This window comes from Diuraphis noxia, unplaced genomic scaffold (assembly GCF_037042655.1).
Source record: "Diuraphis noxia isolate RWA-SAM2 unplaced genomic scaffold, SU_Dnox_SAM2 contig0005, whole genome shotgun sequence".
Lineage (NCBI taxonomy): Eukaryota > Metazoa > Arthropoda > Insecta > Hemiptera > Aphididae > Diuraphis > Diuraphis noxia.
Window position 1 is genome coordinate 47410112 of NW_028301715.1, and position 26095 is coordinate 47436206.

The following is a 26095-nucleotide window of genomic DNA, read 5'->3' on the forward strand; positions in this document are numbered from 1 at the left end:
TAACTGATACGGATGGGATGCCCCCATGCTGTGAGCATTATTATTTTTTTTCACAGTCCATTTGTCTTAGTGCGTGGAAAACTTTCACTCGGCCAGTGGTTCCCATTCGAATACATTTTTTTTGCTTTCCATCGCACCGAAAGAAAAATCGCTTTTCGTCGAACCAAAACATTAACCTCGGCGGAGTTTTCTCTGCTCATCGCCATTTGCGCACTAGACGTATAATACACAGTAGATATACGACCTGTGGAAAACCCCATTATATATAGGTATAGGCGCACCGACGACGACTTCGGTTTGTCGTCGTTTCCGGCCGGTTGAACGGACGTGACCGTGGTTAAGGTCCAATGGTTTTAGGTCAGTAATTAGTAACACGTTTGCGGTGCGCGTTTATTAGACGCTCGACTTTGTTTTCTACGCTCAGTGTTAAGTGTGGCACTGGTGTGATCATCGCGGGCAGATTCACGCGACCGTTCGCACGCGGTGCACAGTCGGCGCGCACTTTTCACGTAGACAAAACGTTCTTCGAGTCTCCGCACCAATAAAAGTGTAATAATTTAATATATTATATTAACCGTCGTCGTCGTTATCCTTTTCGCGGGTAGGCTACAAGTGTAATTTAATCATAAACGGTAAATATGATTATGTTTTCGAAAATAATAACGTGCGTCGTTATACCACTGTTGTCGTCCGTGATTGTCGTTCAGTCGAACCGAGGTAATTTTTTTCAAATTTTTCTACTCGGAAAAAAAAATTTCAATTCATTACGAAATGGCTTAATCGGTTTTGGTTTTTTAGACTTCGCTCATCGTTTGACTACAATTGAAGATTTAGCCACACGTGACAACGTAATTAACGTGCCGGTAGCTTTGCCCACCGGTTACGTTGTGAACAGGCCGTCTCAAAACATGGCTACTGCAGGTGATCGAGTGGACGTTAAAGAACCTAGCAAAGAAGTACTAATTGCTCATTACTATTATCGTTTATTATAGTATTTTCCATAGGACAACAAATAATACAATTTTATAACAACTATAATAAGTAATATTATAACTAATTATATCTATTTATATTCGAATTTGCAGAGTAGTTATTTTTAAATCTAATCAATATATTCAGGAGATATCATTTAGATATATCGAATAGTTGATGTTATAAAATAGATTTATGACTCGATACGATATATCTATAATATTACATATTATAAGTACTTATACCTTTCGCGTTTCAACAAAAAGTTATGTTAAATTTATAGGTTTCAGAAACTGATATGTATTTACTAGGAGCTATTGAAAAATTGGTACATAGAATGGATTTAATGGAAAAACGGTTGAAACGTTCAGAAGAACTCATCCAACACATCGTAGAAGGAAACGCAGCCAACAGAGAAGGTTAGTCACAATTATTTATAAAACTATTAAGGCATTAGAAAAAAAAATGTGGACCACAACAATTTTTACACTATATTTATAGGTAATACGATAATAGGTACTTATTTATTTCAATAGATATCTCCTGCAGTTATCTCTTAGACATAATAGTCTATAATAGAGACCAAAGATCAATAGTCAATTTGTATAAAATGACTTAGGTAACTCTTAAAGTATGTGTGATTTAAAAAAGTTTTTTTTATAGTTTAACGTAATATTTACGTAGTTACGGAAGGTAATATGGAACCTGTATGTCTATTTACCAAAAATATTATGATCGATATTTTTTTTTAAATTGTTTTTCATGTAAATGTTATTTAATGATATTAATATATTACTTAATGTTCGCATCTCGTTTGAGTATCGGTGCACCTTGATGTGTTGAAAAATAAAATACAACAGTCTCAGTAGAGATTAATACAATATTTTATAGACCAATTATGAAATAAATGAACATGTTTAGTACATTTTAAATTATTAAGACTGGAGTTCGACTGTCACAGTCTCACACATATTATATTAGTCATTAGATATGAATGTTCTCAGTTTTGCATGCTATAATTTCCACACCCTTGATATTTCGTGGTTTCTAGTTGTTCTTACTCATGAATTTATCATAATATAATATATATACATTTATTACAATATTACCAGCTATTATATCATACTAACAAGTATCTACGTGGCTACGTCATTTTAAATTCGTTATTTCTTTGCATATAGCTTTTGTACATAATATTATACCTAAAAGTTATATTTCTACAATATCATTCTTATTATTGATCTTTGATAATAATTGATAATCACCACTATAATAATAATTATAATAACACTGAATGAATGATGCTGCAGGTGTGGGTGGGAGGTTAAAGCAGTTATCCCCAAGATCCTAACTACTGTTTCTTTGATAATTATCAATAATTATAAATCAAATAATTAAACGTATCCATATTACATATTGTTTTTTGTGCATCGTATATGAGCCATAGATGTAGATGATGGATAAATATCCACCAATTTTCATTAATCCATTACATATTGCGTACCTTTACAAAGAATAATGTATATTATTGTGGCTGTGTGCCTGTGTGTATAAATTAACCAATTAGGACAGTAAGCATTTCTAAATGTTTAACAATGTAATCACAATTATTATAATTAAAAATGTTTTTAAATTAGTTTTTGTTTTATACAGGTGTTGAGGTAAATTTTGAGATAGTGCCTATTCATATAATGCAATATTAAAATGTGGCATGTGCTTATCACTATATAATATATTTTTCAAACGATAGGATATTAGGATACAATGTTTTATCCGATAAGTGTCCTTATAATAGGTATAAATTATAAATATATGTTTAAGCATAATAAATTCTACATTATTTACCGAAATTATATCATCGTATATTTTGTTATTTGGATTTATTTATTCTATTTAAAAATGAAGATCTAAATACAACATTTTAGTAACATGTTACGTATATATTATAATTTACGTTTGAAAATTACAGAATGGCCAACAAACAATCATTTTTAAATCATAAGTCCCAAGTCGTAACAAATATTACTATAATAAATACTTATACAGTTAATACTGACCGAGAGATTCTAAATAAATTAAAATTCAAACAAAAACGACAAACAAACGGACATAATTTAATAATGTTAAGCTATAATAATTTGAAACAAAATTCAAATATAGGTACCTAATTATTATTTATTGTAAAATCGCGCTCGATAGGTATTATGTATTTAAAAAAAACTATTAAAGTATTAACTATTATTGTTTGTTAGTTATATTTTGAACAATAACGTTTATTATCTAACGTCTATAGTTTATAGTCAAAAAAATAAATGTTCGCTTGTTGTTAATTATTACTAATAAGTTATTGGTTATCATTCTATGGTATTCATGCAATTGGTTTTTCAGTTTTTCAATGCAAACTATCATAAAGCTTGTTGGTATATTAAATAATATTTATGCATTATGTTTTATGGTGATTGTACACCGGGCAGTCAGTTGGTATATTGACTGCAATATTAGAAATCGAGATTCAAACTAAAGATTACCAATAGAAACCATTCTTTTTAATTACTTTCTTTTTAAGTCTACAAATAACATTAGGCACTAAAATAAATTAGGTATGTTTTCAAATAAGTTAATTTTTTTATGACAATTGTAAATTTGTAAATTATAGGTACACAATTATACAAATTTAATACAAGTACGACCTAAAGGCTACTATATATATTTAACAGTCATGACTATAATTTCGGAGCGGGTGCAGCCCACTAAGTCCCCCTTTATATATGCCACCGGCCGTGGCTTAAGTTTAACAAAATACTGAAGTCTGAAGTCGTTTGGTTATTCTTTAAAAAACTTCAGAAGTACCTTATAATATTATTAGAGTTATTAATCTATTTTAAAAATAGAATGCTTTACATTTATTTGATAATGCATTTCACGCTATGATTAAGAGAACATAATTTATTATACATACCTAATTACCTACCTAATGTGTGTACTGTGTACTATGTAGTATGTACAGTGTACCCAAATAGTATTACAATGAATATACCATTATACATGTATTGATATTATGCTGAGTACTTTTTGGACTTTCGAAACTAAATCGAACACATGTGTTTGATTTCATAAATTAACTGTTTAACTGTGGGTTAGTTAACTGTTAAACGGTCTAATAGCTATACGATATTTATATAACATAACTGATAAGTACTATTGCCTATAGGTTAATGGGTGTGGTGGTTATATTTCAATTTGAAAGTGTCACGTGTCACGTATTATATGTCATAGTTACACCTATCATTGGAAACATTAAATTAAAAAAAAAAAAATTACCCAATATTAGATGGATAAGTATAATATAATACTTAACATAATATTTTATAGGTTAAATATATTACTATGTACATGAAAAAAAAATTAATTTTCAAAATTGAAATGGTTGATAATTTAATATTGATATTATAAATGACACATAAATATGTGAATATCTTCAAACACTCAAAACTAATTTTCATCAAAAATATATCATATAAATAATAATTACGTAATATATTTTATTAATACATACATTATAATTTATAATATTTCAGTAGAACAATAAAAATATTATTATAAGAGGAATACATTTTTTATTTTTGATATTTATACAACTATTAATTAGTCACATCTAAATATAAATTGATATTTAAGAGTTTTACTTTAGAACTATGATACCTAATATCTATTTTGTGTAAAGACAAGTTGTACACATAATCAAACGACTACTTATATTTATTAAATAATAGCTATTTATGAATGGCGATTGATAGTTGTTGGTATTTATTGTATCATGATTAGAAAAATACAATTTTAATAATAAACTACTACCTATACAAAAAAAGCAGAGTATTTCGATTATTTTAAAATAGTAGTCTAGTATACTTAAAAAAAAAAAAGCGATGAATATAATTTATTGTACTTACAGACAATTATTTTAATCCAACTATACCCAATGGCCTATATTGCCATGGGTTAATTAAATAAAAAAAATTAACTAATTCGTATTCTCTAAATGTTATACATTGTAATTGTACTATTACAGTAACACATTACACATATATTATAATATTTATAGTTATATTATTTTAGTTACACGAAAATAAATATTTAAAACTAAATAGTTAATCGATACAATCATATAATAAATAGTTCCAGTGCAATAAACAAAACTAATGAGCGAATTCTAATCACCATATCCTTAGACAATTTTTTATCAAATTTATTTTATTTTGAACATCATAATATTTAATAATATGACTACCCTACTGCCCTAGCCGATATAAAGAAAATCCTTTAGACGTATTAAATGTAGGTATAATTTGGGAATATTGCGTAAATTAGACTTATTATTAAAGTATTAATTAATAACAGTAATTACGTCTAAACATTAAGTATATAAACACAAAACTCTCTTTGCACAAACGTATCATATTTGAATATAGTCGCTCGGGGTATAATCTATGTATGGGAAATCATTATTTTGTTATTTCTATAAATATATCACACCTAATGTTATTTTTTTCATGCAGATCCTTGTCCGGGCAATTTCACGCGTATCACACATGCCTGTTATCACTTTAGTGAGAGACAGTATAACTGGAAGTCGGCCATGTCGATGTGTAAAAGTTTGGGCGGAAATTTGTTAGAGTTCGACAACAAAGACGAACAGATTGACGTGCTGACATACCTTATCGGTGACAAGTATTTAAGAGGTGAGTGAGCCATAGTATTAATGAATCGTTATTACTATTACGACTGTGATTATATTATATTAAAAATTGATTTTTTCGGCTAGTGATTATTTTTTTTCTATGCATGAAGGTTAAGGGGTGTTTTTGATGCGCATTTTTAAAGAAAGAATTAATTTCAAATACAATTTTAAGAGATAATTATTTTTGAGCTTTAATATTTTCAACGGCGATCTAAATTTTTTATTTCATAAACTGAACGAACATTTTTTTCTAAACATTATGTGAATATTATTATAATAATTAGTATTAATATAATCAATATAATTATGATTTATCTACATAATTGATATTAAATGAAATATTGAAAAATATTAGTTTTTTATCAATAATAAACGCATTGAAAATAAATTGTGGAATACCAAATACAAGCAGATTATGAAATGAGAAATATGTATAGGTTCTCATTTGAAAAAAAAAACAATCGTAGAAAATCTGATTATTTTTTCAGAATTACGAATTTTTTTATGATTAATAACAAAAATAACAAATACTACAGGTTCAGGATAAAAAAATCACTCTGTATACTAACATTAGTATTATATGTATGTATGTATAAACACGTGGGAAATAATAGGAAATTGCAGTATATATATACGCGTTCGCGAACACGCAACTGCAGGTTTCGAATATTCAAATCGCTTGATTAAAAAAAAAAAAAATTCTATAATCGCACATCGCTGCAGGTTACGACTATTGGACGGGTGGCCTAAACCCAGGACTGCTGTGGATATGGGCCAACAGCGCGAGGCCCGTGGTGCCCAAGGACTCGACGAGGCCCGAGGACCAGATCACCGGGTCGGGCCGGTGTTTGCGTCTCAGCCCGAACTCCGCGACCAAAGTGTATGCGTACTCGGGCGCCGAGTGCAGTAACCGTCACCGGTACGTGTGCAAGCACGAGGAAAACGCCACGGAAAAGGCGCTGACCAGGATACACAAAGCGCTGAAGGACGGAGGTCAGCAGCAACAGAAGCCAATGACGACGGTCTTCGGGTCATCTCCGCTGATCGCGGCCACCGTATAACCATCCACTACCTACTTATTAGCTATACTGCAGTAATCTATTGTACATTAAATGTGATAAGTAATCTACGAGCATTACCTATATATAAAATATGTGAATAAATATTATAATGAATTGTGAACTCGTTAAGTCCTACGAAAATATTCAAACCCACGCGACACTCGCAATCGGCTATGAAACTTAATCGTATAATAACGCGAGATTGATATTAAAATATTATGATATAGGTGTTGTAAGTTTTTTTTTTTTAATTTATATATATATTATATATTATTATAAATATTATTGTTTTTCAAAGACCGCTGTTTGACATACGTACTCCTTATATTTTACGCATCTTGTCATATTTATTTTTATTACACGTTCGACGGAACATCATTTTAGAATATTTGAATATTTTTTTAACGTTTATTATTATGTACCTATAAGCTTAATTGTATTAAGTCATTGGCGTAATGGCGTCTATCGGCGTCAACGCAACACACGCGTTTTTTGTATTACGCATTTTGCTAATCGATTTCAAATAATAATAACGCAGAAATAATAATAATACAATGTTTGAGGGGGATCGGTATTTGAAACTCTAAACGGCCACGTGGTTGATGGTGGCAATGGCGACAAGTAGCGCAGCTACAACCAAGGAAGAGACCTCGTTCCGACTTCCTCCCGAAAACAACGGCATCGTTCGGTCCATCATCCATTCGTAGCCCAGTCGGCTGTTGTTGTTCTTGAGAAGCTCGGTGCCCACCATCTTCCGGATCTTTTCGTTGTACTCGTTTAGCCAACGCACCTGATGAGAGAGAATAAAAACCACATAGATCGTATGTCGAGATCGTTCGGTAGAAAAAAAAAACGTAAATTAATCACGTATAGTAGGTATATATATATATACAAGCATAATAGTATAATCGTCGAAACTTTCGAATGATTTCTTGCGATATTTTTTTGGTACTATCCAAATGTACTTAACACTTTACAGCATATACATACTTGTTTTGGGCTCAGCATGTAGTAATCGATAAGCTTTGGTTCAAACGGCACTAGAGTGATCGGCACGAACGTCAAATACTGACCCATTGTTTCGTTCTGTAAAAATCATAAAAATTAATAATTTATTATACTTTTTGACGATATTGCAGTTTTTTTCTTATTCGACGCGACCTCTCGACTGCATAATAATAATTTTAAAGTAATATTTTTTTGAAACTAGATCCTGATATGATTACCTTTGTTATCACTTCTAATATAGTTTCTAGACGTACGCCAAAATGATTTTCTTTATAATAACCGGGTTCTATGTTTAAAAAAAAAACAATGTATAATAAATATCAAAATATACTCTTTTGTCGTGCATTATATTAATATATTATGCATTATATCATACAATGAACGAACAAACGATCGGATTGTTATCGAGTTTAACGACTATCATACAATTATTTATAATACCAGGTATTATAATTGATTTATTCTACCTACTTACCGTCAGATATGAAATATCCTTCCTTGAGCACTACGTCACTTGTCTTTTGTCCGTAATACATATTAACAGGTGCTTAAATGTGTAAACAAAGATAATATCGATATTATTAGTTATTTTGATTAAAAAATCAAATTAATAATCGTACAATAAAATATGTTTTCAATAGATTATTGTATCCGTAGTTTTATCTTTTGGACCCAAATGTTGACTGGTTTGCAGAGTGCCAGTTTTACGTTCCTGTCTTATTATTATAAATCAGTAAAACAGAGACTATAGTATCTACTATCTAATTACTATAAATACAGATATTAGTATTTTTGATTTAAATTAGAAACATTGTTCTAGAAAACCAAAATATTGAACGATGTATATCGGACTATTAATGAATGATTGCGTTAGAAATTTAAAAGTACCGTACCTTAAGTGTCAGCGGTGTATTTTTAATATAATCACCGATGATAATCCCCCTTTGGATTTTTTTCTTTATTAAAAGGATCCAAGACAAGTATATTATCTAAATATTAATTTTGCTTAGTGTTAACTATTTTATAGTATTTTCGGTAATTTTTTTGTTTTTGTAATTGCAACTAATGTTAGATGTTTTTTTTTATTTTATTTAATCTATTTAAGTTTTATTTATTTGTTATTATCGGTGTAGACAGCAGATGGGTAATCATGAAGTCTATCTTAAGAAATATTGTTGAGTGTAAACTAAAAAATTAAATTTACTTAATATCCAATTTAAAATAATCAAGATGTTATTAGTGTAATGTGAACTAAAAATAGCGACCAATTGTGTTATTTAGTATTCAATGTAGAATGTCGTGTACACTCCAAATGTACTAAATATAGGTATAAAACTATACGATTAAGACGTATAGACTATAATACTATTATAATTAAATATTTTATAATTATAATTAATAATTCAATGTTTCATCCTCCCTTAAACAATTCCTAATAACGCTATCGTGTATTGTGTACCGTATTTATATTTTATATTCTAATCATATCTATAATGTGTCCAGTACCTACGCGGAAATCGAAAATTGAGCTAACTTTCTACCGTCGTATAATGACATTATATTATATAATTGTGCAACATTCAACAACACAACCACTTAATGAGAAACGGGCTAACAGGCTTAAATATCGGATTTGACGTGACTCAGTTACCATATCTCTTCGATGTTTAATATTTATGAACACAACAATCGATGTACCTAAATTGGGTATAACAATTGATTATGTTTTTCGTTTAAATTCTCATACCGATTATAAGTGTTATAATTTACTCTATTTGCAACCCATCTATTCAACATTGCAGGAAATTAAAACCAATGCAATGCATCTTGGAATGATATGACCAAAACTATTTTGTACATTAGGTCCAGAAGGACAAATATCTCTTAGAAATAAAAAAGACTCTGGGGGGATATATCACCCAGATCACCCCCCCTCCCCTATATACGCCACTGATCCATTGGAATTTTAATAATATTTAGACATAACTATAAACTTATACATGATTATAGTAAGTACTATGACAGCATATATTTAACAGAGGTGCAAGAGTCTGCACTTCTGCAATGACATACGTTAAGAGCGTTTGAAATCAAACGTCTTTACAAAAAAAATATATGATTATCATTTATCACTTACGTTCGTGGACCTTGAGAAACACTCCAATCCCATGGCTGGTACCGTGATTGTAATCGTAATTGAAATCCCAAAGCGGTGCTCTGGCAATTACGTCAATCTGATTGAGTTTCAAATTATACGGAAATGTGAACGACGCAAGATCAATAGACGCCATCAACACCCTCGTGTATGCTTCGATTTGTTCGGCTGATGGCTGTCCAAAATGCACCGTTCTGGTCACGTCCGTAGTTCCATCTGCAGCAGATAAGGTAGAGTTAAATACTTATAATATTTGATATTTGAATATTATTATTTGTTCCACGAGGTCTTGAGTTATGTATATAGTTAATAGTTCATATTGAACTTTAGGTAATACAATATAATCTATACTACATTAATTATGCACGACCCTCGACCAACACGCGCGCGAGGTGTTTTAAACGATGATTAAAGAATTTTCTTTAAATTTTCATTGGGTTTTCGAACGATATTTTATAACAATTAATGTACAAGTATAGCAGCTATAAATTAATTATCATATCCTGCACGGTTTGTAAATGATTGAAAAAATATATTCAAGTTTAAAAGCGAAATTGCAGAGGCAATTATTTACGATTTTATATTTTGATATAGATTTTTCAGGGTGATTACATTTCGTATTTCAAAAATATTGATAACTTAAATATGCGAGCTGGTTATATATAGGACATCTGGATATCATAGTAACCGATATTTCCGATTTGGGTGGGTCCTAAACGTCTTATATTTGCAGTATTATACGTTCTGTTAAAGTGTGTGTGCCGCATCAAAATTCAAAACCATCGTCAATTATGATTGTTGGTGCCCTTTACTACGAGATTCGGCGACGCTAACGGTATAAAAATCATTTTACTACTGTCTACTAACATGGCATTTAGAATGTTTGTTTGACCTACATTTTTTTCAAGAAATAAATTATGGTTAATTTACCCTATAAAACAATTTTTATGCTTGTTAAAATCATTATACTTATACTTTACTCGACGTTTAATAATATAATATATAAACTAGTGCGTAGTGATCGTATGCAATGCACTTCTAATCAGTGGCGGCGTGATAGGGTGTTTCATGAGGCAATTGCCTCACGACCGATTAGGTGGTGGTACCTCCTTGAATGGATATTAAAATACACATATTGTCAAGTGGTCAACTAATACTATTTATACTAATTATACAATAATTAGGATAATTTGTACCTCATGGTTACTGGAAAGTGGAAATACACTATGTGTAGTGTGTACAATAACGTGGTATCGTGGTAACTGAACGAAACCGGAAACACTATAAAGTTGTATCGTTATTATTTTATTAATATATTATAAAATATAAGTTATGAAGCGTCTGTGTGATAATATTTAGGTGGTGGTGGCCGAGCATATATATTTGCCTCATGAAATAAAATAGTTCACGCCGCCACTGCTTCTAATATTATCATTTATCAACAAGAAAAATAATAGGATAGTAAATCTCTCATGAGGTTGTTCATAGAAAACCTAACATCACAAATACACGACTTCGTGACATATCTGACATACGTTGTAATTTAAGAGCGTGTTATAAAAATGAAATGCCAGTTTTGATTATTAATTATTAAATACTTATCTGCAATCTGCAGTCAGAAGATGACGTCAGTTTAAATAAATACATAAATAAACGATGGGTGCGTAACACGTTTTATAATATATATTGTTGTTCATACATCATAGTACACCTTACACCGTACACCTTACACGTTTACACGTCGAGTACATATTATATTATATTATATATATATGGAATTAAGTCTATAATATGTATGCATATGAGACATTTAACTTTTCACTATCTGTATTAGTTATACCTTCCTATATAGATTGAATAGGACGATATATAACGTGGTGTATCTACATATATAATAGTTTTAATTAAATTATATTTTAAATCGACAATGGGTGTTTAAAAATTTATAATAGCATTTAAAATCGGACTTACCCCAGTAATGTGAACCGCTGTCAATGACCAATGTGCTGATGTGATCAAGTTTCAAGCTGCTCGATGTCGACGGCGTATAATGAGGTATAGCCCCGTTGGGCCCGTACCCTACAATGGACCGGAAGCTGGCACCTCGACTGAAGTTTTGTTCATTTCTGTACTTATCCACCATGTTGGCCACGGCAAGTTCGGTGAGTTGCTGTCCGTTTTTAAACTAAAAAAATATAAATTTGTCAAAGTTACAAAAATGCGTCAAATTTACATACGTCATAATAAATATCAAATTATGAGTAGGTAATAATAGCTTCTACAAAGAAACGCATTTTTTGCTACCCCTTCGAAATTAATACACTGTTTCGGCGACGAAACTTGTAGATTTGTTTAAATATTACATTTATACGTGGATTATTAGATCACTATATTTAGCATATTGTTTGTATAGAGCAATAATAATTATTATAATATACGAGTACACTAATCAAACCAAAATAAATTCGAAATGTTTACAATAGAACCAGGTAGTTCAAATGTGACAATTTAATTGTTATCAATGTATCATATTAAATAGGCAACCATGTGAATAGTATTTTGGTTAGTTAATATTAGGTACCTGATCGTTAAGCTTGGCCAATATATTACACATAGCCGCTGAATCTCTAATGTGTGAGAGTCGCATTCCTTCCTTTTCGACGGAATTCTTTTCTGCCATCATGTACATAATTGGCGAAGGAGCTTGCTTTCTCTTTTCAATATTGATCTACGATAATCAAATAAGCAAATTGAACCTCATTAAACTTAAACGGTTTAATTATATTTCCATTACAGTTAAAAGTTAAAACACAATATTCATTATTCCATTATTCATAGTAGGTACCTACAAAGAAATTTTATTTACATTTTAAACTGCCGCAGTCAGTCTAAACTCTAAAGTCGTGATTGACGAGGGCAAAGCTATATAATAGGTAGGTATATATAATACAAATTACAATCGTATGTTAGTGGTAGAAGGTTATTTATAAATCATAGCCGTATGATAGGTATATATTGTTTATTTATTATATCACAATCTACTTTCGAATAAAACTTTTCCATTAAGTTGATTAATTATATATATATATATACATTTACATTAATTGCAGTGAAGATTTCAATGAAGTCATAATGTTACATTAATTTTAGAAAACAGTAACAAATCATAATAATTGTAAGTAAATGTCATTACTCATCATAAAAAAATAATATTCGTTTAATAGACAAGCCATCATATTATAATTTCGAAAACTCACCAAAATGTAAATGCATCTACTTGCGCCGTTGTGGAACTCCGTGGCAGACGGTATTAACACTTTTTGCCAAATCTGCGACAGCGTCCTCAGATCGATCCATATGGCTTCGTAATCGTGAAGCCTACAGTGTGATGTTTAAATTAATATTATAGCTGTATCCCTGGATTATTCTAAATAAGTTTATATTTTGGTGGTATTCGAATAAACAAAATATCATTTCGAGTAAATATTATTATAAAATTATAATGTGTGGGAAGTGAGGTCAAAAGCAATAGATACACACTATGTTATCTATACAGTATACAGTTATATTAATTAATTATTAATTATTTTATGATTTGCTTATTATAAAAAAAGTATGCCATATTATTAGTTATAACTTATATGAAGTCTAACCTAGCGCAATGGGCTGAAATACAATTGTCCGTATGCAGATGTCTCCGAACGTCCGGACTGAGCTTCACGGAATCGGTGTACAGGTGTAGCTGGTCCTTGCTTACGATGACGTACGACTTGAGGAAAGGACCGTAAGGTATGTCATGACCGCGAATATTCAAAAGCCACGCGATTTCGTCCAGAGCCGTCACAATCATAGCGTCGCACCCCATGGCTTTGATTTTATCCCGAGTTGCATCCAATTTGTCTTGCCATCTCTTGCCTGTTTTTTTTTATAATGTCACATCATTTTTTAACTAAAAACGAATTCATCGTATGTATGTATATTATTTAGTGGCGCGTTTATGTGCTCTGTGGAAGAATTGCGTAGTTTACATTTTAAATTTGACCCCTTGAATCACGAACTCACAAAGTATATAATTCATAATATCAAACAATCAAACAAATTATAATATACCTATACTGCAGTATACAGGTACAATCTTTATTTTTAAGGGAGTATAGATAAGTGTTAAGTATACTTAAATATGTTGTATAACGTATCTGAAGTAATTGTTTATATACTAAGATAGTAAGATGCACCAATAAGTCTCGGTATAATGATAAAATTAATTTTTATTAAGGAAATAATTATTTTTTCTTTGAGTTAATTAAACATTACATTTATCTGTATTGTTAAGTTACACACGGTATCGGTACTTACTTAACTGAATGTCAAGGGAATGTTGCATTTTAGTTAGTCCTTAAAAATAAGTTTTGTTTAAATATCGTATAAAATGTGAAAAATATATTAATATACTCATCATAATTTAGGTACAATTATACAAACAAATAATTTAGTTATGAATTCATTCAGAATTGTTTACTAAAATTTTAATATTTGAACAGTTTAATCAAAGAACGAGTGATGAGAATAATAACCACCTACCCTATTATTATTGAACAAATGTGGTTATAGTGTTATACGCATATATTTACTATCTTATGAGTTATGACGATAAGTTGGTATATATATTGAGGCAAGTTATTTACGAATATTATAGTCATATATGACTAAATATATTTGGTATGTAGAATGTAATTAACTACTTATATGAAGTTACCTACGCAATTTAGCTATACATAACAAACAAAATCGTATAGGTATACTGACCTGCGTATTCCAGTGGCCAGACGTAAGCTTCGCGTGTCGGATAATCGGGCCGGTTGTCTATCCATATCATATCAATTATGTTGTTGTTGATGGGCACTAGACTGATGGATTCGTTTGCCAGCGCGTGAAACAAAAACTCCCAGTCACCGTTCGAGATGAGCTTAAGATCGGCGCCCACCCTGGAATTGGGTTTGAACTCATCCAGCAACCATTCGTCCAGCCTTTTCTGCAAATATGTATATATACATTTTTAAAATAGTAAATTAAATACGTAAATAAATTATGTGCAAGCAAACTATAACCGCCTCCAAACTGTGTGATGTGCCAGCAATTATTGGAAAAACGGATCTTATACATCTGCAAAAATTTCACCTACCGATTCTCCGTGGACAAACAGCTGCCAATCGCAAGACAGTTCTTCGTCCGCCTGTTTGTGGTACATCCACTCGGTCCAGAAAACAGCTTTGGTCTGTGTTACCACGGCCACCCCACCGGTGCCACTGAATCCCGACAGGTATTTCAGTCTTTTGTCGTGATCCGCCACTTCTTCGTTCTACACGCACGCAAAAGTATTTATCAAATCAGGTTAATAAATAAATTATAATATTACGTATGGTGTAAAACACGGTTTATTTTAAGTCTTAAACGTATTTTATACTAGGCAATTTGATGGTGTGTAGGTAGGTACATACGGAATATTGTTTTGATCAGTTTTCGAAAAACCATGTGTCGATTGGAATATTTTCTAAGAAATCATGTATTATACCTAGGGGTGTAATTAAGAAGGGACGAAGCCGATGAAGTGGGATAGATCCCCAAAAAACTTTTATTTTACTGCTAACGTTTTATATTTGGTAGGGTAAATTATACTGTATGAGGCTTTCAGATTTTTCTAAAAACATATAATCCCCCCCCCCCAAACTAAATTCCTTATTACGCCACTGGTTGTACCTAAATACTTATATATTTTAGCCTCCTGTTTTTTTTTACCTAGCCATGCGCCCATGTATTTGCGTATTAAAGAAATTGAGTGATTTTGATTTAAAGGCGTGTATTATATACATTTTAATAAACAATAACCTGAGCAAACGAGTCACAAATATGACTTTTCAACTGTTTTTTAATAAATTGAATTATACATTTCCGATATACATTATAAACAACTTTAGATAAGCTGCTATACAATGAAATTAAGTTTTTTTTTAATAATAATGGAAATTATAATTCATTGATGTTGTGAAAATTACTCAATTTTTGTAATTAAATATTATAAATATGCATGTGAATTTTGTATTTGTGTATGGTTTATCTGTATAATAAGTAATTAATAATTTAAATAAATTATTAATTACTTGATGTTCGTCCGTATCTGGGACTATATATGCATCAATTGGTGGTCCATGGTGTGCATTTCTTTTCTTCATTTCATTTCTCAACCTTAAACACGTTGGTTTTTATTCTATATTACTTCAATAAATATGTTATAGTTTAAATCAAAAATAATACGTTAGTACTTGTGGATATTAGAACTAAGTGCACTAGTTATAATATTATAATATAATAAGTACTAGCATTTTTATCTAAAAAACTATTAGTACCTATATAGGTTTATATATTATATCATATCGTATATATAAATATATATATATATTGAATATATGTATAGAATTATAATTATAATGCATACAATATAGTGCAATACTCAATGCAACAATGCACATAGGTTTTAGGGATACAAATTACTAAATGTCTAGATTAATAATAATTGGTTACAAGTAACCAAGTAGGGAGTGGGTGTTTATGCTTTTATCATATTTAAAAAATAAAAATTCTAAATTAATACAGAGGAATATAAAAATGTCTTTCATTACCTAAATAGAATCTAAATTAACAATTTAATAGGTACCTATTCCTTTTTTTCACATATAATATATTCGATTATTACTTCCTTGATCATATTTTTATATTCAACGTGCTTTTGCTTTTAAAGCATATTTAATCATGGATCTTTTATTGTTTGTATTAAGTCAAACATTTCGTTTATTTGGTTTTATTCTAACATAATATTTATGCATATTTTTTCAGATTAACCAACAGTACATGAAGTTTAACTTTAAAAATTATTTATTTTTACTATTTTACTATTTTAAATTTTTAATAAATAAAATAAAATTGAAATTAATGAATAATTAATGAATTTGTATTGATTCATATTTTGAATAATTCTAAGCATATTTTTATTCTGTATATTGTATATTTTTCCATTTGTTAGAGCATAAACATCCGCTCCACAGTTATAATTTTATATTCGCGCTGAAGTGCTTCGCCTAGGGCTTCTTTCGGCCGTGGTGGATACCTATGTCAGCCATTCTTTGTTGTTCAACCTTCGAGGACCTATCACCGGACCACCCAGCGAGAGCCGAGGTGCTCTATGATGTGGAATAGACGTTTAGAGTTTTTTACAAGATATTCTAGGAGATCCTGACTCTCGGAGAAGAGATGGAGAAAGCGAGGCAGGCTGCAGAGAAAGTCTAATGCAGAAGTGGTGGGCGGAGGTCACCACGCAAAATGGCAACTCAGAACGTGAAGTCCAGGGTGGTGAACTCCAATCGGTCCGTGAAGTCACCGTCGTCAGCAATCTAGTCGGTTACAAACCTTTAATTATTACTTGGTCTGCTGTCTGTATCTATATTATTATTATTATTTTTTTTTTTAAACATAATAAACGATGGCAGCGCTGTCGACGTAATGCTTAAGCAGTTCCGGAAGCGCGGTCGTAAGCACGGAAAAAAAGTTTTAATTTTATAACATAAAACGTCGTCATTATTTAAATCAACTATTTTTAATATTTTTGTTTTACTCATGAAGTATAGCAGACGTGTTGACTCGATTAATGGGCTGCGGTACGTTTTCCATTGGCGGACATAATTTTCTACCCACTGATGGTTTTTCGTTAGAATATCCATTTTGACTATACGCCGTTGTCCAAAAGTCTAAAACGTAAATTGAGACATAAATACATAATTCTATATACATACATAATATTATTCCTAATAATAAAATAGAATAATGTTATCCATTGTAACAAGTCCATAAAAAAATAATGTTTAAACAATTGTTAAATATTAATTTTATACATTAATCATAGGTACTTTGCTTTTAACCGATTAAATATAAACCTGTAACTTCAAAAGATTGTTATTCGATTTATAGAATTGGATTGAAGCAAAATATATATGTGACAATGAGATCCATATCTATCCATCGGTCATCTTATGTAGTCATATGACTGGTATATGACAACAAAATATTACTTATACATAAACAAAAAGATCCAATAAAAAAAATAATTATGCCAATTAAATGTATAACAAAAATTGTTAATATTATATGATTTATATGATACATAAATAATTTAAGAAATATACTCATATCAGAAAATTCTAAAAAAACATGTTTAAAAAAAGTTATTACTTCACAAATTAATTTAACCAAAAAAATATTGGATTTCAAAAAAATTATAAAAAATAAACTACTTGACATAGATAAATTGTTTTACGTTCAAAACAGTTCTTATAATCTGATTCACAAATAGGCTATTTTAAATGTATCCAAAAAATTTATCAATTTTAAATTTTTTTTGGTTTCATTATTAGAAAATTAAAATTAAAAAAAATTTAGGTACCTACTAAAAATGTAGCGCAAGTGTCATAAATTATATACAAAAAAAAAAGGTTTTTAAGCATTGAATACAACAAAAGTTATTCCATATGTCAGATCATCATGATACACCCTGTATATTGTACAATATAAGTTATGTGTTAAATGTCACTGTTATAATGCTGTATAATTTGATATATATATTTATACAATATATAAAATATAATGGTAATTGGTAGTTGCGTGCTCTAATAAGTGTTCAGCTTTTTTGAAAGAGGGATATCGAATATAAACATTTTTCGACTGTTTTCACACCACGTAGTGACAGAACAAATTATATTCTTGCATTTACCTGAAGGTGTTAGTTAAAAAATGTCATTAATCTCACGTGCGTAAGGTGAATTTGTATACGAATTATGTATGTAATAAATGTAAATAGTCATATCATCTTGACATAAATCACCCCGAGATGGTGGTCAAGAAGAAGTGAGTACTTTTTTTCTCTCTATATGTGCAATAAATTGTATAAAGAATTAAATATATCTAGTTCATTAAGCCTAAGCTTGGTATGGAGTTTTTTTTTTATTAGCCTTTTGTAAATAACAATTATAGTTCAAAAGTAGAGAATTAATAGAAGTAATTTAAATTGAAACATTAAAATAAAACTAAAATAAATTGGATTTCAATCACCCTTGATGACTATTAGAGGGGAAGTTTAAATAGTATTAATTATTCAAAAAGCCATCCTTGCATTCATTAATGAATTTATTTATTTTTAACTCTTAACTATTGCAACACAGCCTCAAGTCTTAAATTTAGTTATTCTTTATGGGCCAAAACATATGATACAGAATTTAGATACCTACATAAAATATGTTTAGAAACACATTAAATAAACTATACCTAGTTATATTATGTATTATATAACCAAAACCCAAACCCAAACATATAAAATTAAAATAACAAATTTATCGGAATTACCTTGCTGAAAAAATCAGCTTTTGGGGGAATGAAATCCCAATGTGTGAAATTACTTTTCCGAACAATATTGAAATATTGTTGTTATTATATGTATTATTATGCTGTAATTAAATGAGAGAAGATGATTATATTCAATATATATATAGATATAATAATAGTAACATGTGTATATAGTGTTTATTCCCTCGAGAATGGTAGGTATACTATAGAAACTTGAAAGTGCAATCAACACACTGCGTAAATCTTTTCGCACCCCATATAAAATTCGATGTGTCAGCGTAGATATAATAATAAGATCGATAATATATCTATCGACTATAATACAAGATAAATAGGTACCTGCAATTGCTCCCATCTTATCGTGCATACTGATATACGATATACTGTACGTATCGTAAATAAATAGGCCATGTGCGGATGGCGGAATTCCTAATACATATAATTTGGCCAGGTGGTAATCATTTATTTTGACCCAATTTCAAATGACATTTAAAGTCCTCGAGGGACGAACAAAATTATATTGTTTCACTAAAGGTTGTTTTCTGCACGGACCGTACAAAAATTGCTGACATTTCAAAATCGTCTGATAGAACCGCGCGCGGCGAGTGCCGCTAAATGACGAAAACTCAGCAGTCTTTTATTTTTGGTTTTACGACCAACAGAAAAGCATCAACACATTAATAATAATTATACCAGGAATTAAACAAAATACTATTTTTATTAATGGCCATGGTACGCACATTAACATAAAAAAAGTATGAGTTGATTTTATAAGTCCCTTTAAACAACCCACTCCCTATTTGTTAAGCTCGCAGAGTTTTATAAACATTATTATATTTTACTTATTAAAGTTATCTACGAAAAATGCTTGGAAGAAAACCAATCGAAAATAATACGTGTCGCGGCCCGCGGGTAGTTTAACCGTACCATCTTCCATAATGAAATCCTGCGCATGGGCCTGACGTATTGTGCAAAAGTGGTTTGAGTTATATTCTGAAATTTCTGGAACCCATATAGTAGCTAAAATAAAAATAATGAGCTGATATATCATGTAGGTAGGTAGGTATACTTACAATAACAAAACTAAAGCTCTCTATACATCTCAAATTAAATCCTATGTACAACCTATGTTTAACGCTATATATAAACTGCCAACAACTAATATTTGAATTGATTTGGTATTATCCGACATCTATTATCTATAGGTATATTAGATATACAATTTTGATTTCACCTACACTATATGTCTATATATCATAAGCTTAACAGTTAGCGTGATCAAATTCTGCATTTAGCTAGTACCTATACTGCCTATACTATTCTACTAAACAAATATATATATTTATACAATACATAGATTATACGTTGGGGGAGAGTATTATGGATTTTTTTTAAATGACCCTTCCTTTTTTCATTACGAATTATAGTTTCTTCTTCAACATTTATAATATAATATTGTATATCTATAGAACCATATTATAGAAGTACATTTTGAATCACGTGTACATTATATAGTTCCATAAATATGATTAATCATTTTTATTATTATTACTACTTAATTTGATGAAATGTATTTATATTTTATTGTGTTTGCAACTAGAAATATTAGTGTCAGTTATCATATTATAGTATGGGTACTATATAATAATATTTAGATACTCTATTTAATACATTTTGAAAATATTTGGGTAGGTACCTATTTATATACTCGTAATTTTTTTATATGACCGATTACGATTTTAAAACCTCCTATAAAATAGTATGGAAGGTTAGGTTAAGTCATAACATTATAGGTACATAAAAAACTGAACTTCCGCTAAGAATCGCTCTTCGAATGCGATTATATTTTATCAATACTTTTAAATGTATAATATGGGTTGCGTGTTGCGTATGATACTACTCTCAGTTTTTAGGTTGATTTTGAATAAAGTATAATTAGGTACACTAAAAATTAAACAATAATAGAATATATTCTTTAGAAAATAAATTTGTATTGGAAAAAAGTATTTTACAGTTGGAAGGGTTCTAGGACAGTTAAAATTATTTGTGGAACTGATTAAAATTCTTAGACCAATCTAATTGTACACAAATTAGATATACATTAGGTACATATAATATAGTCTATAAATACCAAATTAAACAATACTGTCATGAGGGAGTAGGGGCTCAGATTCTTATACTAAAGAGTTATGAGTTTATGACCTACTCACGACTCCTGTTAGAACTTACTGCTCACCACCAACCACCCAAATGATCCTTTTAAAGTTTTAAATAATATTTTCGGTCATTTAAAATAGTAAATAATATACAAATTCAATAATATAAACACTACCTATACTGTCCGACATCGATGTGTAAACGGATACACTAGTTCGAAATTCACCAATTTCGAATGACCGTCACCATACCAGATCTCATGCAGGCCATCGCGATATATGTACCTATATAGTTTATCTAGTCTGTATTTTTCTTCTTCTAGAAGACTTTATTACGAATATCATTACACCTATATAATACCTATAAATAAAAGCAATCTGTGTTTTAAACGTAAACGGAACGAATTATTCAATGCGATTCAATGGTGGCCATTATATTATATTAATGGGTATGCTTTATATTTGCCATTATTATGGGTATATATGCATTAAAATAGGTGTATATAAACCAACAGCAGCTGCTGAGTGCGGGCAACGCCCAATCGGCGGAAACAACCAGAGGAAGTTTGTCCGTGGCCCCATCAAAGTTTTTATTGATAGAAGTTTTAAACATCAGTTTAAAAAAAAAAAAAAAAAATGAAAAGAATATAAGTATTAAATATTATACGCCTTTGCAGGTCTTCCTATTCATTGTATATAGCTACACTTATACACCATGCTGTAATGTTTAGCAAATTTAAAATGCGTTCTGTCAATATATCCGATTGAAAACGGTAAAATATTAAGCGCGTCTTGACTTTTGAAGTCTAATATAAGTATAAGTACAGTGAAACTTTCTCATGTCACAATTATTATAGGTACAGCCGGAGTAGGTGCATCATGCATATACATTCCTCTCCCATATAGTCCCATAGTTAGTTATAAATAATAAATATGTACCTACCTAGTAACTACCCATTAATCATAAAATTATATAAGATTTAACGAATCAAACATATAAATATTATATAGGCAGGTTGTAGCCCGTAAGTAACAATAGTTGATATATCTTCATATCATCATTCATATAGGTACTTCATAAACCTAACGGTCTTATAGTTTAAAGACTCTATAATAACAATTTTTTTTTTTTTTTGGTTGTGGGGGCAATTATAAAACACTGAGAAATAATAAAAACTTATGTACACAGGTACCTGTACATCATAGTAGGTACAATAGAGGAATATATAGGGTGATTCTTTTAAGTGGGTACACTAATTATCTCGAAAAATATTTACTTTTTTTTACATAGTTTCAAGTTGTTAAAAAACCAACGTTTTTATTAAAACATTATATTTATAAATATTTTTTATCCTTATCATTTTTTAAGTTTTTTACTTTTTTGAATGACAACATAGAGTTTTAATTTCATATTCCAAAGCAGAATTTTTTTCTAAGTATTTTGATTCGAATTTAGGACGAGTAGTTTATGAGTTATATGTATTTTAAGTTTAAACAAGCGGAGTAGTGGACAAACATTTTGCGGGGTAACCCCGTACCACTCCACTCTACCTATCTAAACTTTAAATACTTATAACTCAAAAACTACTAGCCCTAAATTCGATTTTTATGAATCAAAATACTTAAAAAAATATTCTGCTTTGGAATATGAAATTATAACTTTATGTTGTCATTCAAAAAAGTAAAAACTTAAAAAATGATAAAGATAAAAAATATTTAAAAATATATTTTTTAATAAAAACGTTGGTTTTTTAACAACTTGAAACCATGTAAAAAAATATTTTGAAAAAAGTAAATACTTTTCGAGATAATTAGTGTACCCACTTAAAAGAATCACCTGTATATCACATATGCATATATATCATAATATATAAACCTTAAAATATGCAATACAAACTTTTTAAACTTATTACGTTGTGATTCAAATGTGAAGGTATATTTAGCAATTTATTTTTTAAACAACCGATCAATAAAAAAAATATGCAAGTTAAGAACCCCCAGGTCTCAATATTAACAATACCCACAAGCCTTTGGCTTATCCGCGGTGTCATAAATCGCAATGACAAATTACGTGAAATCACGTTTAAACAACAGGGGGTAACACGGTTTCATTATATTTGAGAAACATGCATATAATATACCTATAGGCTATAGTTCGATCCTATATTTATATATTATAGTCTTAACTCATTTCTCAAAGAAACACCCCTGCGGCGAAAGCTACAATGAATAGTATTGAATGGTATTTTACTATTTTCGCATATAGCTGGTATTGGTTTTCGGTTTATCAAGTGAATAAGTTTAATAATTAACAAGGTTCCTCCCTGTCTACAGACGTCAGACTTCCGTTATAAATTAACATTTTGTTCATTCTATAAAACCATTTAAGACTTGTGAATATCGAATTATTAATATTAATTATTTAAGACTTGCGTTCAAACTGTTCAAAATGGGTAGATATAATTAAGTTCTTGACTGATTTATTTTTAAGATTTTGAACTGACTAAAATTTATAAAATTACGTATATTATTATTAAGTATGTAATACTAGTAGAGCAGTATTCGCGAATCACAATACCAATGAAAAAATAAAAATAAATAAAAAAGTACTTTTAAAATAGACGGTAAAAAATCATAGTATATAATACTACCTATAGCAATAGTCATCATTCATCACAAAACTATATTATAAACTTCTATTTTTTTTTCTTTCAAGAATTTGCTAATAATTAAAACAATTTTTGTATTGTACATAAGTGTATATATATGTATATAATATACCTACCTATACTAATGCATAACTCGCATGGGTATAGCTGCGTAAAATAATACAATATTGCCTAGATGATATGAATAGTAAATATTTTTGTCGAAGTAAAAAACTTTTAAAACTTATACATTAACTAAAATGAAATATATTGTTTTATTTTAATAAATTAATAATTTATAGTAGGTAATAGTAGATACCTACTACATTAAGCCGTACCTATGCCTATAATATATTATTATATTATATACATCCGTTTTTTTTTATTTACATAATTACCTTAGTTATAAATAAATTACATTGTCGATTATTTGTTTATTTAAACAAACCAGCTCACATAAAAAAAAAATATAATAATTATATTAAATTTTTATTTATTTTAATGAGATGATAAAACTTTATTTCATATATCTAGCCAAAGACGACTTTAAGGTAGGTAAGACTGTGAGAGTATAATTACTTATGTAAGCGTAACGTATTTTTCGTATCTTTTCCTGGTATCTACACATAATAGGATATAAAGTGTACTTACCTATAAGGCGAGTAATTCGATTATGCAAACAAGTAGTATTTATTTTATATTCAAAAAAATATTAGCAAAATTAATAATAGACATGTTAGATAAATACCAAATTGTGTTTCCTTTTTTAAAAGTATTTAACCATCTACAATTCTAGAGTATATATTTACCCATTAAAAATTTTTGGTTAAAAGTTGAATATTGCCAACTTGCCGTTTATGAAAAATTAAGAATAAATATAATGTTTAAAAATTTGAATTTATTAAAATATGTGAGGACTTATTTTTTAATCTCAAAAAAAAAAATTTTTAGCCGTTTGTCACGTATCTGATACTGGTCAATGAGTTTAAATAAATAAAATAAATTTTCTTGGTCGCTATGAATGAACCAAGCACATTTTTGATATGGATTCTCAATAATAATAAACAAATCGCCAAATTACTAATTATACAGGTAAAAATAATCGTATTCGATTAATACATGAATGCATATATATTTCGAAAATGAATTGTTCATAATTAGTTTTAATTTTTTTACATAATACAAATTTGTGAATTTACGAATCTAATACAACTTATTAGTTATAGCCTTATAGGTAAGTCAACATTTTTTGAAAATAATACAATTAAAATAAGTTGGCTAAAAAGCGCAGAGAATCACTTCGTTTTTAACTTAATTTCAATAGTTAAAATTCTCATATCTTCATAGGAAATATTAAAAAACTAGATTTTAAACTGCTATATTTTTTTTTTACATATATTTACTAATCTGATAAATCATAAATAATTTAAATACTTACACATCATTAGGACACATATTTTCATTTTTATAGATCGTTGATTTATAAATTTTGAGAAAAACACTTAAAACATTTTTCAACCAAAAATATTCTGAACTTTAATAGCAGCCAAGCGTTTTGAAATAAATGAGCGCCTTTCAGCTGAAAGTGAGTAAGGGTTTTCTCTAACTGGACATAAATGCATAACGCCAGTGTTACCATTTATCAAGTACAAAGTACCAACATAAATGACAAAATCATGCAATACTGTGTACAACACCATTTCGTTTTTTTTTTAGTAAGTAAATGTTTTATTTTTTATTTTAAATAATTACAGTTTTAACAAAAATGACTACATATATCTCATTTATGTACAAAATATATTTTTGTATTATTGATTAACGTAGTTTGAAGAAGTCATACTTTAAGTTATCATTTTAATAACTTGTGACAACAATTACCATATATATTAATATTCAAGCAAAATTGTATA

At 29.3% G+C, this 26095-nt stretch overlaps 2 protein-coding genes across 2 annotated transcripts; one reads left to right on the forward strand and one right to left on the reverse strand.

Moving 5' to 3' along the window:
- Nucleotides 1–404: 404 nt before the first annotated feature.
- LOC107164215 (uncharacterized) lies at nt 405–7159 on the forward strand. The gene is made up of 5 exons (XM_015511950.2): nt 405–717; nt 799–956; nt 1256–1391; nt 5529–5711; nt 6434–7159. The coding sequence occupies exons 1-5, from the start codon at nt 639–641 to the stop codon at nt 6769–6771; spliced, it is 894 nt and encodes a 297-aa protein (XP_015367436.2). The 5' UTR covers nt 405–638; the 3' UTR covers nt 6772–7159.
- On the reverse strand, nt 7160–26009 carry LOC107164214 (xaa-Pro aminopeptidase ApepP-like). The gene is made up of 14 exons (XM_015511949.2): nt 25624–26009; nt 17601–17733; nt 16093–16177; nt 15117–15293; nt 14741–14966; nt 13588–13849; nt 13192–13312; nt 12516–12662; nt 11906–12119; nt 9917–10150; nt 8255–8326; nt 7998–8065; nt 7762–7857; nt 7160–7561 (listed from the first exon to the last, which is right to left on the reverse strand). Exons 1-14 carry the CDS (start codon nt 25646–25648, stop codon nt 7355–7357), a joined length of 2067 nt encoding a protein of 688 aa, XP_015367435.1. The 5' UTR covers nt 25649–26009; the 3' UTR covers nt 7160–7354.
- Between the last annotated feature and the right edge of the window lie 86 nt (nt 26010–26095).

What these genes read in the sequence shown, in the direction of transcription:
- LOC107164215 (XM_015511950.2), top strand. Translation starts at nt 639, where the DNA reads ATGATTATGTTTTCGAAAATAATAACGTGCGTCGTTATACCACTGTTG. An exon ending in TGTCGTTCAGTCGAACCGAG is followed by an intron (nt 718 to 798) that starts GTAATTTTTTTC and finishes TTGGTTTTTTAG; the next exon opens with ACTTCGCTCATCGTTTGACT. An exon ending in AAACGCAGCCAACAGAGAAG is followed by an intron (nt 1,392 to 5,528) that starts GTTAGTCACAAT and finishes TTTTTCATGCAG; the next exon opens with ATCCTTGTCCGGGCAATTTC.
- LOC107164214 (XM_015511949.2), bottom strand. Translation starts at nt 25,648, where the DNA reads ATGAAAATATGTGTCCTAATGATGT. An exon ending in CTGGCCACTGGAATACGCAG is followed by an intron (nt 13,850 to 14,740) that starts GTCAGTATACCT and finishes AAAAAAAAACAG; the next exon opens with GCAAGAGATGGCAAGACAAA. An exon ending in CAGCGGTTCACATTACTGGG is followed by an intron (nt 10,151 to 11,905) that starts GTAAGTCCGATT and finishes TATCTGCTGCAG; the next exon opens with ATGGAACTACGGACGTGACC.